At 41.6% G+C, this 18169-nt stretch overlaps 2 protein-coding genes across 10 annotated transcripts in view; one reads left to right on the top strand and one right to left on the bottom strand.

Moving 5' to 3' along the window:
• LOC110260784 (uncharacterized) overlaps positions 1-18169 on the top strand; it is a 566816-nt gene that overhangs the window by 206139 nt on the left and 342508 nt on the right. The window contains exons 8-12 of one of the 3 annotated variants that reach the window (XM_084957371.1): positions 4461-4599; positions 4722-5645; positions 6473-6582; positions 11567-11623; positions 12747-12961. In XM_084957371.1, coding sequence (XP_084813497.1) covers positions 4461-4592 — 132 coding nt within the window. In that variant the 3' untranslated portion in view covers positions 4593-4599; positions 4722-5645; positions 6473-6582; positions 11567-11623; positions 12747-12961. Of the gene's footprint in view, positions 1-4460; positions 4600-4721; positions 5646-6469; positions 6583-11566; positions 11638-12746; positions 14655-18169 lie in introns of those variants that run through there. The other 2 variants (XM_084957370.1, XM_084957372.1) reach the window with 2 other exon arrangements.
• Positions 1-18169, bottom strand: part of IGF1 (insulin like growth factor 1) — a 132818-nt gene that overhangs the window by 96302 nt on the left and 18347 nt on the right.

Genomic DNA, 18169 nt, shown 5'->3' with positions numbered 1-18169 from the left:
GTCCTTTGGAAATGTAAATAATTTACTAAGGAACAGTGCATTATCAGCCATTAACATCCCAGGAAAAGTTAGGGCTGGATCTGGGAGAATAGACCAGAAGGAAGGTTGGTTTGCTCAAGGGGATTGGTTCAGAATAGCAGCCCCCTGCTAAGCTGTAAGGTCCTCAGAGCCCCTCCTTGGGGAGTCTACCACACCTAAGATAGCCACCACCCTGCCGTCTGTCATTCCATTGTTTCTTTTCAAACATTTATCAAGCTTTAACTCAGTTCCATTTATTTATTGGCTGACCTGTAGCTTGTCTCCCTCCTCTCCTACCTCCATTGAAATGTGGGGTCCATGAGATCCTGTTCACTGCTGTAGCCTCAACACCTACCCCCGGTCTGCAAAGGGTAAGAGCTTAATGAATACATTTTTGTGGGGTATGCACTGAATGGACATGGTACAGAATAGATAGAGAAATTGTGATTTGTTCACTGCTCTATCCCCAGTGCCTATCGTTAGTGCTCAAAAAAGATGCTTGTTGAATAAGTGAATGCATTGTTTTCCATGCTCAAACCACACCTGTGGTTTTGGGGAGAAATGAATGATATTCAGACTCTTGCAGACTTGATATGAATTGACATTCCATTCTCAGTGACTGAAATAATAGACTGGAATATTTTTCAGATTTCATGAAGGCAAGAAAAGAGCTTCAGTCATGAGGAAGTAGGATCAGAATTTGAAGTGACCTTTAACAGTTTAGAAGGTGGTCATCAAAAAAAGGAAGGTGTTTAAAATGACAAAAATGGGCCCCACTTGGCAAAGACAAGTTCTAAAGCGAGATAGCCATGGGCCCCAAGTGAGGGAGAAAGTACAGCAACAAAATTGTAACATGAGGCGGGAGTATGTGGAGAATTATAAAATGAAAGCCTAGAGAGTAATCTTTCCACCAAACTTGGCATTGCTGAGGTTTTAATTAGAGTGGGAACTCAGATTTCATCCTCCTATTTTAAGACTCATTTGGAGAAGCTGGAAATGATCCAGAGAGGAGTAAAAAAAAAAAAAAAATGATTAACTGGGTGGAAAATAGAGTGAAGATTTAGCCCCAAAATGAAAAAGCCAAGAGGTGACTTAATCTTTACCACCAGGTATAATAAGGGCTATTATTACAAAAAGTATTCATTCTCATCTCCACTGAGGACTAGACAAGGGTAAACAGACTTGTGGTACAGGGAAAGTGTTTCCACTTAAGCACCAGGAAGAATTTCTTGATTGTAAGGGGGAAACATGCCGACCCAGGGCGCTGTGGGAAGCTGCCCTGGAGCTCTTTACATGTAGGATGACAACCATCTGCCTTGGAAGGCTTAGACAGAGACAGGGGACTGGACCTAAGGACCTCTTGGCTTTCCTTCCATCTTTGATTCTGTGTTCAGAATCCCAGCCGCTAAGCACCCCATTCTACACTAATCCTCCGTTCCTGTCATAAGACAGACCCCACACGGTCAAAATCCAAAAGGCTTCCCTTGGGAGGAGCTCGATTGTTCTCTTCTGAATAGGAAGGAAACTGATAGTGTTGCTTCAGCTGCTTCCCTTCTCCAGCCCCTACAGAGAGAGGCCAGCTCTTGTCCTGATGGGCCTCCCCAAATACTGGGATGGGCCTGCTCTCCATCTTGTGTGGGATTGGAAGGTGTGGATCCAGTTGGAGATAGTTGATACCTCCAAGCATCAAGGAACATCAGAGCTACAAGGCATTTCAGAGCTAATCTAGACAATCCCTTGCTGCTCAGATGAGGAAACTGAGACCTTGAAAGAGTTAGTGACTGTCTTCAGCTTCTTTCTGAATACAGTTCTTTCTGCTTGGGACTAAAATCCACACCTTCTGGCTCCTTATTCTGCAATGTGTCGCCACTACCTGTGTTTGCACTTTAGTTGGAAGGAACATTTACAATACAGATAGAATGTCTAAAATCGTATCTTCAGGAGTTCCCATTGTGGCGCAGTGGAAACAAATTCGACCAGGAACCATGAGGTTGCAAGTTCGATCCCTGGCTTCACTCAGTGGGTTAAGGATCCAGTGTTGCCATGAGCTGTGGTGTAGGTTGCAGACATGGCTCGGATCTGGCATGGCTGTGGCTATGGTGTGGGTGGCGGTAGCAGCTCCAATTCCCTAGCCTGGGAACCTCCATATGCCGTGGGTGTGGCCCTAAAAAGACAAAAAGACAAAAGTAAGTAAATAAATAAAAATAAATAAATAAAATCATATCTTCAGTAGCTAAAATGTAGATGAAAAAATGAGCAAGGGAGGGCAGAAATTCCTCTGGTTGGTTGTGGATACCTGGAAACATCATTCAGCTTAAGTGAACATGTACAGGTCACCTGTATTCTCTAGCAGGTCAGTTTCCCCTATGTAAGTGAAACATTTGCACCAGAAACATTTTAAGACTTATTCCAACTGCAATATGCTATGATTTTGTGATATAAAATTTTTGTTACAAAAATAATATAAACTCAGTTGCTAGGCTAAAGGAATGAATTTTAGGGAGCATATTTGTGATGTGATTGAATGGTACTCAGTTTTTTGAGATTCCAAAATGGCAATTTTTCTTTCATTTCTTTTTATTTAAAAATAACTTAAAATTTTAATATTGAGGTAGGGGAAGACCATGCCTCAGCTATCATCTGTACAGAGAAACTTCCAAACCTATTCCTCCGAGCTACCCTCTCTCTGTGCTTTGGACCTCCACCGTGGGGAGCCCTGGGCATTGTCTTCTGAACGCCCCATTATGTTTCAATCTCTAAAACCAAAGTCAATGTCTTTGCCATTGACTAAAGTCAACCAAAGTCAAATACTCCTCTGGACTTTCCCATGTCTGTACCATCACCCTCTTGCTTATGCAGACTCAAAATCTTACAATCATCTTCGACTACTTTCTTCTTCTTTTCCCCTTTATGCAGGCAGGCAATGTACTGCATCAAGTCTTCCTTTATAACAGCAGCTGGGTCTCCCTCTTCCTGCCCATTCCCACTGCTCCTGCAAAATTCCAGGCACTCATGACTCTTCTGCTGCCAGCTTTTTCCTACCCTTATTCATTATTCAGATGAGATAGATAGAACAAAGGAGGCAGGTAACAGAGGATGGTAGTTTCAGGACTCCTGAGTGACAACTGGGATTGGGAAATAGTTGGGAGAAGACTGTGGAATGGACTAACTTGGGAGAATCATGGGGCCTAAAATCTTCAGAGCCTTTGGGCAATGCATGGATTTCCCATGGAATGTGGAAAGGGGTCACAGACATTTAGTGTATACATTGGTAAAAATGTGGCCCGAGTAGGCTGGAAAACTTGGGGACACCTGGTTTATACATATACTTTCTCATTTAATTCTACAACAATTCTACGAGATGGACACTATTATCCTCACCTTAGAGTTGAAAATACTGAGCATTAGAAAAGCCTATTAATTTGTCTCAAGATCATTCACCTATTAAGTGAACAAGCCAGGATTTAAACCTGAGCACAAAATTATTCTACTATAGTAATTCCCGACTTAAGTAGAAAATTTCTGCCTAGACAGAAGCCAATGGGAAAAGCTTAGTACATCTTAGAGTATCTTCAAAGAGGACTTGAGTATGAAACAATAGAAAATAAAGCCTAGCACACTTCTTAACCCACTTACTTGGCATAGTGGACAGTACCAAAACAGGTGTCTTTTTTTTTTTTACCCTTTTTCAGAGTGACTTCCCACATTTGTTTGCTTGGCCTGATAAGTAAAGTGAAAATAAATGATCTCTGAATTCTGAAAATTTTACTTTCCCCCTCCATAATTTTAGGCTCCTTTTTAAGTTCTGCTGGTCCTAATTGTCATCTCTTATAGGTACTGAGAAGTTTATTAGTTGCTTTTGCCTTATTCCTTTTTTTTTTCTTTCTTTTTTTTTTGTCTTTTTAGGACTGCACCCATGGCATATGGAGGTTCCCAGGCTGGGGGTTGAATTGGCGGCATAGATGCTGGTCTACACCACAGCCACAGCAACACAGGATCTGAGCCTTGTCTGCAACCTACACCATAGCTCACAGCAATGCCAGATCCTTAACCCACTGAGTGAGGCCAGGGATCGAACCTTCAGCCTCATGGATACCAGTCAGATTTGTTTCCGCTGAGCCATGATGGGAACTCCCGCTTTTGCCTTATTCAATACTATCCAACAAAAACAGGAAGGTGTAACTGAGGATTAAGACATTCACTTGGGCAGCCATTCATTTGCTCTGATGCAGCTGGTTAAGGCATAGGCCGTGAAATAGTTCAGGAAACACAGCCACCAAGACTTTGTTCATGTTTTTATGCCCAAGTTTGTTTGAAGTCTGGAGAACAGCCAGTCCTATATCCAGGCATAATGATAAAAATAATAACAGCTGTTGTCTGAGCATCTATTGTGTGCTAGGCACTATGCTAGACACCACTGGCCAACTCTCATCATCTTACAGGAACCGAAATGGGAGGCACTGTTCCTGGTTTTGATAGCATGGGAAATGGTTCAGAGATCACATGGCTCATCCAGCAACCCTGCCAGGACTGGCTCAATCTGGCTGACTCGAGATCAACCTTTGACTTTTTAGTGCATAGGTGAGCACCTAACTTACATTCTAGACTGGTCCTGTGGCAGGGATTCCTATTCATTGCTCAATATCCATTTTCCCTCTTTCCGTAATTGGAAACACTAATTTTCATCTAACTGTATTTCTCAGCCTTTCTTACAGCTATGTGCAGCCATTTTCTGAAATCCTGTACAATGGAATATCAGTGAAAGTGTTACATGACAGCTTCTAGGATCCTTCCTTAAAAGACAGCCAACAGACTTCCTTCACCATTTAAAAAATGTTCTTGCTTACTGGAATGTTGTCTAAGATGCTCCAGCAGCTATCTTTGGCCATAGAGATGAGGACCCAAATGTAAGGATGGTGAAGTAGAAAACTAGAAGGAGCCTGGGTCCTTGAGGACTTTTTGGAACAGAACTGATGTTCAGCAGATCGTTCAGCAGTTCCGATCTACGTATCGTGGAACTTCTACACGAGAGAGAAATAAGCCAATGTAATCCTAGAATTCTGTTACTTGCAGAGTATCTTAATGATAACCACTTCTTGAATGAACAAAGTTCCTTGAAGGACACTGGATGGTTACTGGTGCTTGAATGTCTCCCGTAGAGCTTTGTTCTATTGCATTAGGATATATTCTTATAGAGTGTCTGAGAAGGAAGGTAACATCACTCAAAGTGCATGAATGGAGCACAAGGAGCCACAAAATAGGCAAGCTTAAAGTGCCTGTAATTTTGTGGAAGGCCTTGGTGGGTGCTGCTGTTGGGGCAGGGGTGGGGGGCTGAGATGGACAGGAGGAAAGGACAGAGCACAGCTAGGGCCTTCCTTGCTCTTGACGATATGGAAGAGGCCCAATTTGAATTTCGTCTACTTAACAGTTTAGTTCAGGGCCTATTCTCTTCTAGGAAATTCACCCATATCTGTGATTACAAAAGTGCAAAAGTTCAGGTTACATCAGTATTGGATTAACAGTGATGATGACACCTTTGTATCAGTAATACTGAACCGAAACAGAAGAACTATGTTCAGACGAGTAAAGCATTCTCCCAATACAGCCTCAACTTCCCTTAGGAAAAGGTGAGCACCCTCTCTAATCAGTTGTCCTTTGACGTATTTATTCATAAATTCATGCAACAAATGTATATATTGGGTATTACGTGTCAGGCATACATTCTGTACATTCTAAGGAAAAGTAAATCTTAAGGTGATAAAATAATTTCTAGCCCAAATAATCTTCTTTAAAACAAACATGAAATCCCATTTAAAAAGCAAAGAAAAACTGCTGATTACCTACCATATTTAAGGTGCTGTCCTAAGTGTTGTAGGGTATGTGAAAATGATTGGGTAAGGCAAAGCCCTGGCCCTCAAGGAATTTATGTCCCAGCCGGTGGGATAAGAAAGCCCATAAATAACCGTAATACAAAGCAGAAGGAGGTTAAATGCCTTAGAAGGTACGGAGCACAATGAAGGTTCAGAGAGGGAGCCCTGTTGAGTCACCGAGGGGTGACCTCCCCTCAGGAGAGAGATGACCATCCCATGGATTGGTGTAACGCCCCATTGTTATGGCTTTCTGCTTGCGGAATAGGGCAGAAAGTAGAGATGTTCCACCCCTGATGTCCCCACCACTGGGGCGATTTCAGAAGAGGCCTTCCATCAGGACATTGAAGAATGTGTTACTTTTTCAGCAGAAAGATTTTATGAGTTCAAAGTTCTTTTCCAACTCTATAATTTCACGGTTCTTCTACTTCTGTCCTTAACAGAAGCTCTTACCCTCAAGACTACCTAGGGTTTCTGAGTCTTGTCATATTATATGTACTTGGCAGAAGCAAAGCGCAAACATGGGCAGGCACAGAGACCTCCAAGGGACCCTACCTCATGAGTCTTCTTTTCATCTTTTCCAGTAGAGGTGACAGAGAGAAATATCCAAAAGGAAGTGTTCAACCACGCTGAATGAGCACGCAGGAGATGAAGACTTAAAAGCGTTTTGGTCAAGTGATGGAGTCTCCTGAACTGAGTAAGTCCACCTAGAGTCTCTCTGTTTTACAGGTATGAATTTTCACATAGTAGATTCTATAAAGAGGAAGCACTCCTTTCTGGGGCTTTTCCATTATTCTCCTATCACTGTTTCTTTCCCTCCCTAAATTTCATGCTTTTCCTGCCCAGTTCACTCAATTGCTGCTCAAAGCTAAAAATCTCCTTATTTTTACACAACGCTCTTAGAAATTGCTCCCTTACAAAGAGTAAGAGAGTAGCACAAAGAGCTAAGTGATCCATTTTGGCTATGACAGAAACCTTATTTGCCTTTGGCCCTGCTTTCTGACTTTCTTTGTGAAGTCTCTGTTGCTCTGATAGCCCCAGCAACTTTCTGCCATGAACGGGAACACAGCCACCAGGCAGTGCTCCGCTTGGAGACAAATGGACTCCCGATAGCTCTAGGACTAAATTAGACCTGATAAAATGCTGTTTGTTTGTTTGTTTGTTTTGACTTCTCAGTCTCTTTTCAATTCTCATTTGAAGGCCAAGGCTATGCACCATCTAATTTGGAGATTGTGGTCATTACTCTAGGTTGGCAAATACAGATAAGGGACACATTCGCTTTTCTTTCTTTTAAACTCATTCGGTGCCCTTAAATTCTCTTGCTATTTTAAATTTCATTTTTTCGAGATCTACCTGCTATTTGTCAATAGTATATTCTCCTATCTGTGCATTTAATTTTGCTTCATTCTTTCCAATTCTAATAAGACTTGGGCCAGTTATCCTAAACTCCTTTTAATGGCAGGATTTGGGATCTAGGGATACAGAACCACAGAGGTTTAGCTTTAAAAAAGGCTTCAGTTGATCTTGTTATAGGAAGTTATTCCACTAGTGTCAGAGGAGAGCAAGGAAAAGGATTTTTAGAAAGTCAGAAACATTACTGGTGATAAAAGAAGCAATTGTCAAAATATACATCCTAATGTCATATCAAGTCACAGTTTGATATCTGGAATTTGATCAGGTGATCCCCACACATAGTCTAGCTTGTATATTCCCAGGTAGAACAATTGGCTCTGAGATAGGGGCTTAAGTGCATCAGTGAAGTTGCGTCAAAACCTGTGACTGCCTCACCGATTTGATTTTCAAGAATCAGAGAGACCATTGCTTTCCCTTCTACAGAGCACTTGTGTATTTCTCAAACAAGTAATTGGAGAACTGCCTAATTTTTTTTTTATCATTTTGTTTGTTTACACAGAGTGGGTAATAAATTTCTAGGAAGCTGGTGTTTCCAGAAGCTCGAGAGCAAGGTGCCAAGATATAGGCCCATGGACATTTTTATGATTTCCTTTTCTTAACACCTCAGCAATTGTGGGCCTTTTCAGGAGAAGAGACTAAAATGTACCTGGAATATCTCAACATGCGTAGGAAAACAGAGGACCAATGAGTCTGACTCCAGATGGAAACCAACAAATCACACAATTTAAGTTGCCTCCCTTGGTTGGCTGGGATAAGAGGAAAGATTAAATGAACCTAACAGTGAGGCTTCCTTGCCAGAAGGAATATAAAACGGTGACAGTGGGTGTGCGGCAATGCATGCGGTAGAGGGCAATAGGAAAAAGAAAAAGGGAAAAGAAGAAGGGAATGAGTAGAAAGATATTCCCACATTTGGGAAGGAAAGAAAACTTGGAGAATGTACTGTATAGTCTCCTCCCAGACAAGTCCAGGGCACAAAGGGTCTCACCAACCCTTGTTCCCCTTAGCACTGGTCATCTGTATCTTACTGGCAAAACTCTAAGCACCAAAGGCAGAAGCCCTGTCGGTTTGCTTTAGCACTATGTCCCCAGCACCTGCTACAGAGCCTGGCATGTAATAGATGCTCAGGAAATACCTGTGCACCTGCCAATCACATTTTATTTTAGCCCTCAACTTTGCAGATCTATAATGCTCCATCTGTGTAATGGTCTTCCCTATTAGAAAGTTGTAGGCCATGCCACATGCTTGTTTGACATCCTTCCAGAAGGCGGAGGGCTGTGCTTATTGTTGTTATTGACTATCTGAGTTTCAGGGTAACAAAGGACAAATATTAAAATATACTCTTAAAAAAAGGATAAGACATTCGCTTCTGATTGGCTGATCTTGCCTATGGGAGAAAGAAATCTTTCAGGCCAGAAAAGCCTTGGGTGAAGGAGGAAGAGCTTGGGCTAGAATCTGCCAGAGCAATTTGGCCCTCAGAGATATCTAAGCAGCAAAGCAATTTAAGGACATGGGCCCTAAAAAGAAAACAGCACCTGCCTTGCTGAGCAGTCTAGTCTGGAAATTGCTTGGTTAGCAACACGTTGCACCCTGTGAAAACTTGTGACTTCAATGTGAAAAAAAAAAAAACTGTTTTAATTAAATTGGGTGTTTTTGATTCTCCTGGGATTGGGGGATTGAGAAGCTGAGAACTTTATTAGGATAGAGGGAGCCTTCTCAGAAATCCTGGAACCCCACAGCCCTGGTGAGACACTTCATTCATGTGTGGCCACGTTTTTGCCCTTAGAAGCCCTGTCACCAACAGCCTTCTTTTGCAGCCAAGCAGGGCCGAACCTGGAATGGTGTTCTGGGTCTGTGGCCTGAGATTGTCTACATTGTGCTTTTCCAAATTATTTTTTTCATGGGTTGTTGGTTTTCAGAAGTGGGAGAGTTCCCTGTGGTGCCTAAGAATGCTAAGTGTTTGTTTTTGTTTTGTTTTTTAATTTGGAAAGATGATCTTAGAAGAGATATGGTGGGATTAGAGGACATTTCGGGCCTTAACCAGGGCACTCTGATATTCAGTTCAATTCAGGCAATGTGCATTGAGCACTTGATACATGCAAAGCACTGTCCCAGGTTCCGAGGCTAAAAGGTGGAATATAACTTCTGGCCTGAAGTTCACAAATAAGCATGCACTGAGCTCTAACATAGGTAAGATTGGAAAAATTACTGTAGGTGAAAGAGAGTAGTTAGGAGTGGTGAAAGACAAATTCTTGCTGACAAAGTTGGAAGAGGTCTCACTAAGGAAGGAATATATGAACTTGGCCTTGGAGGTAACATTACCCAGTATTTCCATGGCTAGGGAAGAGGGGATGGAAGAAAAAGCAAAGAATAAAGGCATGCTGCGGGCAGGAGGCTGTAAAGGCAGCTGGGAACCAGGCTGTGAAGGCACTGTAGAGGCTCTGGAATTGGCCTCCTGAGTGGAAACTTCAGTTTTGTCCCATTCAAAAGCCATGTGCCCTTGGGCATGTTATGTACTTCTCTGTGCCTCAGTGGTCTCACTTGTAAAGCGAGGATAATGACAGAACTCACTTCACAAGTTTGTTGTGAAGATCAAAAGAGTTAATACATACTGGTGCCTAGACCAGGATCGTGCATTAATAAAAGCTCAGAGTGCTAGCTCTTGTTATCCTAATACAAATGTGCTCTAACCTAACTTTTCAGGCTTATCTTGTGCTACTCTCCACTAGATTTATCCCAACAACTGGCTGGATGGTGCCTGTACCTGCAGACATGCTCTGTACTCTGCTGTCTATGTACTTTTCCACTGAGTTGGTTTCTCTGCCCAGAATTTCTCCATCTATCAAAATCCAGTCTATTCAAGGTCTATGGTAAACACCAGATATGATTTCCAGCCAAAGGGAGCGCCCTCATTACCCTTTACAGGCATCCTGGCCAATTTTCGGAAGCCCACCATTCTGTAACTTACCATTAACCAAGGCTACCACTGACCCTCTGTAGTGAGTATTGGGGTGTGGGGAATGTTAGGGTTTTCTCTTCCTTCTCCTGAGAGGGGAATGCATGCACTGGGGCAAAGGTGGATTTGTTCTTCTGCTATTTCTAGATTTCCTGGAAAGGTGACAGCCATATAGAAGGAACAAGATAAAGCTGGTCACCTGCATGTGCCAATGTTTCCCTTAACCCAATGTGAAGGCCATTGCCACCTTTGTGAGTAAGCCAGGACTCAGAGCTCTTCATGAAGCTCCCAAGAGCATTCTGGGCCAGCCTGTTTTAGAATAGAAAAGTCTCACCTCCTCAATTTTGAAAGTTGTTCCATAGACTGAACCAGAGAAATAATCCACTAGTTAAAAGATTCCCCATCAAGGGGTCAAATGAGTCAGAGGTCACCTTTAGATGGAGAGTTGGGCTGTTGGACAGAACCCCAAATATTTGAGTGGGAATACAAAGATACATGGGAAGAAGCCTTTCCTATTTTCTGTTTACCTATCAGTCTGGGAACAAATTGATGTTCAGGCTCATGTTTCCACATACCACTGTATCAGAGTCCACCACGATACAGTGCTCATCAGAGAGGTTCAGGACTGAGCACTTCTTTCCTATTTAGCTCCCTCAAGTCTGGAGAATCTTGGCTGGGAGCGTGGGGGGAAGGGAATGAGAGGAAGAGAGAATGGCCCCAGCCACCCACTGTGCCATTCCTGGGTTTTGATTAAAGAAGAAATTATTGGCTCTGACATTCTTGATTTGCAAGATCCAAATGTATTTTGACTTTTTAGAAGAACCACGGGCTCAGGTTTCACGGGAATGAGCCCACTCAGAACTTCTGACTTAAAACCTAAAGCTGCTTGGCTTCTCAGTAGTGAATGCACAGCAAGCACTGTTAGCAAAGTGACATTGCGATGGCTGGGCATTGCACAACAGTATGATGTCAGCCTTCTGATGGGAGCTGGGCTGTTGAGCAATGCCACTTGGAAGAGAGTGGTCACACGCAGAAACCTGTCCAGCGGTTCTAAGAATTTTATATCTTTAAAAATATTCAATATATTTCTTTATGTGTTGGGATTCAGGCTTTCAAAATCCCTGATTAGTGTTTTTCCAGAAATCTCCCCTCTGGATCTTGAGTCAGGCAGTGAATTTCCAGTTGACAAGCTAAGTTCATTTTAAAACATCCCACAATGAAACCAGAATTGGGCATTTGAAGTGGGGGAGGAATTTCTCAGACTGGTACCTGCTCATTGCATCTCCCTTTCCTCCCAATTTTCTCTACTTTTTAGCCTCTTTCTTAGTGCTGAGTCTGAGATAGCTGGAATCAAGACCCTGCATGAGGCAAGGTGGGTGGACTCAGGTAAGCATTTCCATTTCCTCATCCTAGCAGACGAGAGACACACATTCTACTGCATTCCATCAAGCCTGGTACAGAACAGGGGCACCCTGCCACTCTATCCACAAACCCTCGTCCCAGGGTGAACCTAGCAGACAGCTTGGATGGGAAGCTGCCATTTCTCTTCCTGGCCCTGGGAAGAGATGAGTCATGAACATGAGCGGAGGACAAGGAATTGGCTCACTAGACCTACAGAGCTGGGATCCCTCTGGATAATGTTCCCTTCAGAATGAAAGGAAAATGGCTGCATATCTGAGCCCGTGCTCAGTAACTATAGCCTGTGGCATGTGGCCCGTGGCATGTGGCCCTTCATGTACCAGTCTTTCACTTTATCTCTTGAGTCATTATGCTCACAGCTAATATGTTAATTGCTGAGGATCCACATGCAATTTGGAAAAGAGTCTCCTTTGTGAAAAGGAGAACATTTGTAGGTCATGGTGACCATCTTGGGAGCATCTGAGAGGAAAGTTCTGCCTCTTTTGAATTCCTAACACTGATAGTCAAATTTTCCTTGTTAAAAAAAGGTGTGTGTGTGTGTGTGTGTGTGTGTGTGTCTGTGTGTGTGTGTTCTAATCTAGAAAGTAAGGAGAGATCCTGAGGAACTGATAAAGTATGAACAAATGTACTTCAAAGACTAACAACTGAATTCTAAATTCAAATGAGAAGAAAGTCTTCCTTTAGGAAAAATCAGAGAAAAGACCACAGGGAGGAAAAGGTATCAAATCTAACTGTTAGCATGTCATAATATTTTGTCAGGAGTTTTTCTCTCATTTCTGTTCAACAACTGACTTTCAGCTAGCATTAATCTTCTAATCAAAAGGGAACAAATCTATTTATAATTGACATAAATGATAGTCCTATTTATAGTTCTCTTTGGCGTTCCATGTTTCTCTGTGGGAGATTTTCCCTGAAACAAAAGCCTACTTTTTGAAGCGACTGTGTTCCAGGGACAGCCTTGATCATTTCTGTTGCCCGAGAGATGTATTTAATTAACCTCTTACCCTTACTCACAGGATTGTGGGAAGCACTGACCAACAATACAGCTTCTCCTACTTTTGCCCTTGTAATTTCAGGCCACAGAAAGCATTACATGACCCACAAAAGAAAGATTTTGGAGGAAGCTCTCGAGGAAGATGCAGGAACTGAATGCCATCTTGGCTAACCCATTTGCAACTTGCGAATATACCCTGGCCTGGCACTCCTTCAATTCGAACAATGCCTCATTCAAATTATCTCTAGAAACTTGTGGCTGGCCTTGATTCCCTGAGATTTTGTGATGACTCCACAGGTATTATCTCACCTGATACTCACCAAAAACTGATCATACCCATTTTGCAAGCAAAAGAATTGCCTAAAAGAACCCAGCTCATAGCCAGCAAAGCCAAGTCTCGTCAGGGTGCTGGGTCTCCTCACCTCATATTCAGAGCTCCTTCTGATACCTAATGTCTCTTGGTAACAAAATAAGTATTATTCAAACATACCAGACACTCATATTTGGATTTCTATTTAATTTAGAAAAATCTCTGTTTTGAGGCTTTCTTGTACTGAAAGAAAAGGAACCAAGGCTGCCCGTGTTCTTTGCATCAGATCTTGTCTTGACTGGAGGATACAGAGGATCAGTGGAAAGGGAGCCTTGGGATTCTAGGTTGGATTTGCACTGAACTGGAATTGTCATTGGATAATCACTGAACTTGAGTTGGAAAGATTGGCCTGGTAACTTCACAAAAGGAAGTATTCTTTCATGAGCTTTCCATCAAGTCAAAGTCAAAGCACCTTGTTCATACAGTATTTCTGGCCTCTCTTTGGCAACTGAGCCCATCCATACCTCTACCTAGTCAAGGACCCAGGCAGACAGAAGGTACATGAAGGTGACAAATTTCACCTTACTTTTAAACATCAGTGGAAAACCTCACAAGATGGATATAGGGAGAGGAAAGTGAAAATCCCTGGTTTTCATTTGTGAATATATTTTGAGATCTGCCATGTCCAGGAAGAATAGGAAAAAAGAATGCCATTTTTATATATCATTGTTTATTTTACTGCTGTCTGATTACTTTGATAACAATTCCTACATACGGGTAATGGTTGCATTCTTTGCACCCAGATTGAAGGTAACCTTAAGGCAGGTTTGATGTCACACTTTGAGAATGTGATTGGTGCCCATTAATATTAGTTGTCTCCACTGGCTTTCTTATTTCTGTTTTCTCTTGATTTCCAGCACTAGCCCAGGTACACAGTTGTCCATGAAACATTGCTAAATTAAATTACATTTAAGAAGAGTGGCTTTCTTCTTTTTAGTCCCTATTTTCCAACTAATCATTTTGATTAAAATCCATTAAGTTGGATCCATTTCTGAAGTCACTGAATTTTGACCCCATATCCTAGAAACTTTTTGACAGCTCTTGTGCCAGGGCAAGCAGGAATGAGAGCTCCTTTCTGGGCATTCAGTAACTTTAGAAATAGACATTTCTGAATGCAATGTGCAGAGCTCTTTCTGTTGCATTTTTTTCTCCAGGGTATTTGTGCCCTACCTGACACTGGCTCAATTCACTATTTCAGCTGGGCCCGCAGAAATGGATCGACTCCTATAATTCTGACACAAGACGAGCATACTTAAAGGGATTGCTGATGCACCTTGTGAAACATGCAGTAGTGATTTAATCTGAAGATCACCACCAGCTTCCTGCAAAAAGGATCATGTTCTGTTTACCTAAATTCCCTCAGTAGTTTCCTTTAGATGCAGTATTTCTCACCCCCTACTTGAAAAATGGGAAGAAGTCCATGGGAGCCTTCCAACTCAGCCCTGTCTGCATTTCAAATGTGCTACTGCCTTCTTATGGGTTCCCACAGTTAATCTAGGCCAGGAAGGCCAAAGAAAAATGGAGAACTTAATTGCACACAAATACAGACTGTACCATCTGTGGACAAGGGAATCTGTGGGACCTTACAGAGATTAATAAAGCAGCCCTCACTTTTGAGGAGCTTCTAGTTAACCAGATGGTAAAAGCACAAACACTCAATAAAATAACACAATATAGGATAGATGATAAATATTGTAAGAGGAATATTATTGCTATTCAGAGGAATGCAAGTTGATATCTGGTAAAAGATTTTACAGAGGAGGTGACATTTGAGAGAAGAACAGAAGTAAAGTCGAGGAAAATAAAACATGTGGTAGTAAGTCATCTAGGTTGGATGCTGGAATATGTAGGGAGCATTTGTAAACTCAAATGCCTATCAGAGCTAATCAATTTATATAAAAGAGTGAAGTGAGCCAGAGTAAGGTAACAGAGAATGGTGGGGATTTTTGTAAAGTCGAAAGCATGTGCCAATCTAGAGGGAAGATTCATCTAGTAAATATTGACAGATAATTCAGAGTTTCATGAAAACACTGTATTTGCCAAAAAAAAAAAAAAAAAAAAAAAAAAAACCTTCTGAAGATTAGATGCCACTTATAGACTGCCAGTTTGTGAGCACTGCTGTGGGGAAACATTAGTTAGACATTAGAAACAAAACATTACAAACAAAAATACAATTGGAAAGTAAGATAGAGCTTTTGTATAAAATGCTTTACTGTCCAATTGGGGAGTTTGGATTCAATTTACTTAGCCACGGATGGTCACTGGAAATTGTTTAGAAGAGGGATGAAGTGATTAGGACTGTGCTTTAGGAAGATTAATCTCATGGGTGGGATGGCTGGTGTCAAGCAATGTTGGACACAGAGCCATCATTGAGGAAGCTGTTGCAATAGTTTTGGTGAGTGATGAGGAGGATCTCAGTAGTGATGGGAATGGAAGGAGGGATACATGTGTAATCTTCCAGTGAATTGGTAACAGCTGTTCTGGATCTTGGTGCAAAACAAACTACAATGCTACAACTCGCTTTGTCTGAAGAGTTGGGGTTGATGGTATCCACTGTCCTAAACACTCTGAGTGATTGCGTAATTTGTCCATTGCTCTGGCTGGGAACCTGGCCTTTCCTGCTTCACAAGGTCACTGGCCAAAACCTCCACTTGCTCTTGAAGAAATATCTCTTTGATGATCTCTAAATTATTGAATGTTCAGTTTTTCATATTTGGATTCTTCCTTCACCAGGAGGACTTGATCATATGTTAAATCCTACCTGAACTGGGCCCTTGCTATGTTTGAGGAGACCTATGGAGTTCCTTAAAGATAAGTTTTGTATCTTACTCATATGTGTCAGCAGTGACTAGCATAGTGCCTGGGTGGTAGTACAAAGGCGATAAATGAGGGATGAATTGAGTTAAAGAGGAGGGTGTATGATGAATATCCAAAGAGATCTTGCATCTCTGGAACATGAGTGTCACGGACCAATGTATTCTGAGGCCATATAGGTATATGGGTGAATAAAGCAAGCCTATCAGGTGCTGTGTTGAGCTGGAGGGGCTCATACCTCCCCTAATATTCTCCAGCCAACAACTGGCACTAAGGAATGCCAGTCAGCAACGTTAGATCACCGAATTTTTCAAGAGAAGCTATTAATATTTTATTTAAAATCTCTTTATTTTTAAAATTTCAAAATTAAAAAAAATGTATTGAGTGAACCAAACAAAACACATTTGTTGGCTAGATTCAGGTGGGGTGGAAATAGGATCTGGCACCATTGTATGACACCTGCTTTAGAGTATTAACTCCATGAAGGTAGGGGCTCATTCCTTTCATCATTAGTGTTTTGCTAACCAGAAGGCATTCAAGGAATGGTGTGGACTGGAATAAAGTAGGGGAGAATTATTCCAATCTGAGTTAAGCATAGGGTTGTCTTACTGATATCTAATATGTCCTTATTCATTATTATAAAACCTCTTTGAAGGCATGGTGACATCTTCCCTTGGGTATTGCTTAGGACAAAGCACGTGACTAGCCAATGATGCTATAACTAAACTGGTCAGTGCCATAATTTTTACTTTCATACATTTTACTAAAGCACTGAGCAAAATTAATGAAAGAAGAATGCTAATAAAGAAACATACATTAAGCTCCACACCCAGTTGGATTTCTTAAAGGATTTTATAGATTTATATAAAGCAACAGTAAGTTCTGGAAAGGTCTTAAAAATTATCTCGTCAACATTCTTTCAAAGGGTAGAGTGCCAAAGAGTCAGAGATATCATTGTATTAAAATGCTGTGGTTAAGTCCAAACAAATTCAATATGTAACTGTGAGCTGTGTCCAATATCACCTTATCTTAGAGTTGAATACAACTAAGAGGTGGCAGGTACTTAAAGTTAGGAAAAATATATGTGAAAAAATATGAAAACTATTTCTGTCTTATTCCCCTCCCCCACCCCCAGAAAATTGTGGAAAGAGATTACAATAATTCTGTATCAGAAGTGGAATGTCTTGGTTCCTCTTAACATCATTGTTCCAGTGGACAGAGGTTTGGGGACCAATGGGAGTAATCACCAGATTTACCAAGTTATTTAGTGGAAGAGCTCTGACTAAATCCAAGATTCCCTAACTCCCAATTCAAATCACCCCTTTTTTTTTAGTGTCATTCAAGGAAGAAAAGGTACAAAATGGCCTTCTCTTAGTTTTACTGACCCTGCTGTGGGGTAATGTCTTTCTGGGGAAGCCATATCCTTTAGATGACCAGACCTTCATTAATGGGCTCAGCCCGGGGAACTTGCTGAGTTCCAGAATGGATCTGGGGAAGGCTATCAACTGGGTAACCAGCTGTCCCTTTGAAAAGGAGATTTAAAGTTTTACCCTTCGCCTTCCAGGAAGTGACAGAAACTCACTTTTTCTTAGTTTAAAACCCAATAGGAGATGTAATGAAACTAATCAACTCAGAGTTATAAGAAATAATATTAGAACCTGGCTGAAGATGACAAAGGAAGCAATTTGATATGAGTAAAACACACATTTCTCCATTCAATGCAATTAGAAATATTTTTTTAAGGACTCTTACTTGGCTGTTCTTGAAAAATGTAACTATTGAAAAAGAAATTGGCAAAGATCTTAAGGCCTGGATCTCAGTTCCTGGCCCCGGTGATGGGTTTGGAAACTGCAGCCACAGCAATTAGGAGTTCCAATTTCCAGTTCACAGAAGGTCAGGCCATGGGGTTATGCTTAGAGCAGTCCTATACTTCCTCTGAGGAAAGGCTCCACCAACTTGAGAGAATCAGGACTTGATATTGTTGAATCAGCATATATATTGTTAATGACCACAAGCAGGTTTGGCCTCAACACCATTTTTCAAATCTTTAGTGAAAGTTCAGCTCTGACAATTTTGTGTTCTCTCCTGTGACAGTTGAGAGGCACCAGCCAATAGGTACCAGCTCTTTCCTGCAAATCCCCAGACCAGGGCTCCTCAAACCCTCAGGTGCATACAGATGCCTTGTATATCTGGTTAAAGTGCAGGTTTTATTTTAATTAGTCAGCTGGTTGACTAACCCTTGAGCCTTCATTTCTAACAAGCTTCCAGGTTGCTTTGAATAGCAAGGCTCTAGATCTGTCTTTACATACGAAACTGTATTT

This window comes from Sus scrofa, chromosome 5 (genome assembly GCF_054392235.1).
Source record: "Sus scrofa isolate SSC_HxYL_T2T_F1_AM1 chromosome 5, Sscrofa_HxYL_maternal_Yorkshire_Landrace_v2.0, whole genome shotgun sequence".
Lineage (NCBI taxonomy): Eukaryota > Metazoa > Chordata > Mammalia > Artiodactyla > Suidae > Sus > Sus scrofa.
Note: the sequence above shows the minus strand (reverse complement) of the source record. Positions and strands in the feature narration are given on the sequence as shown.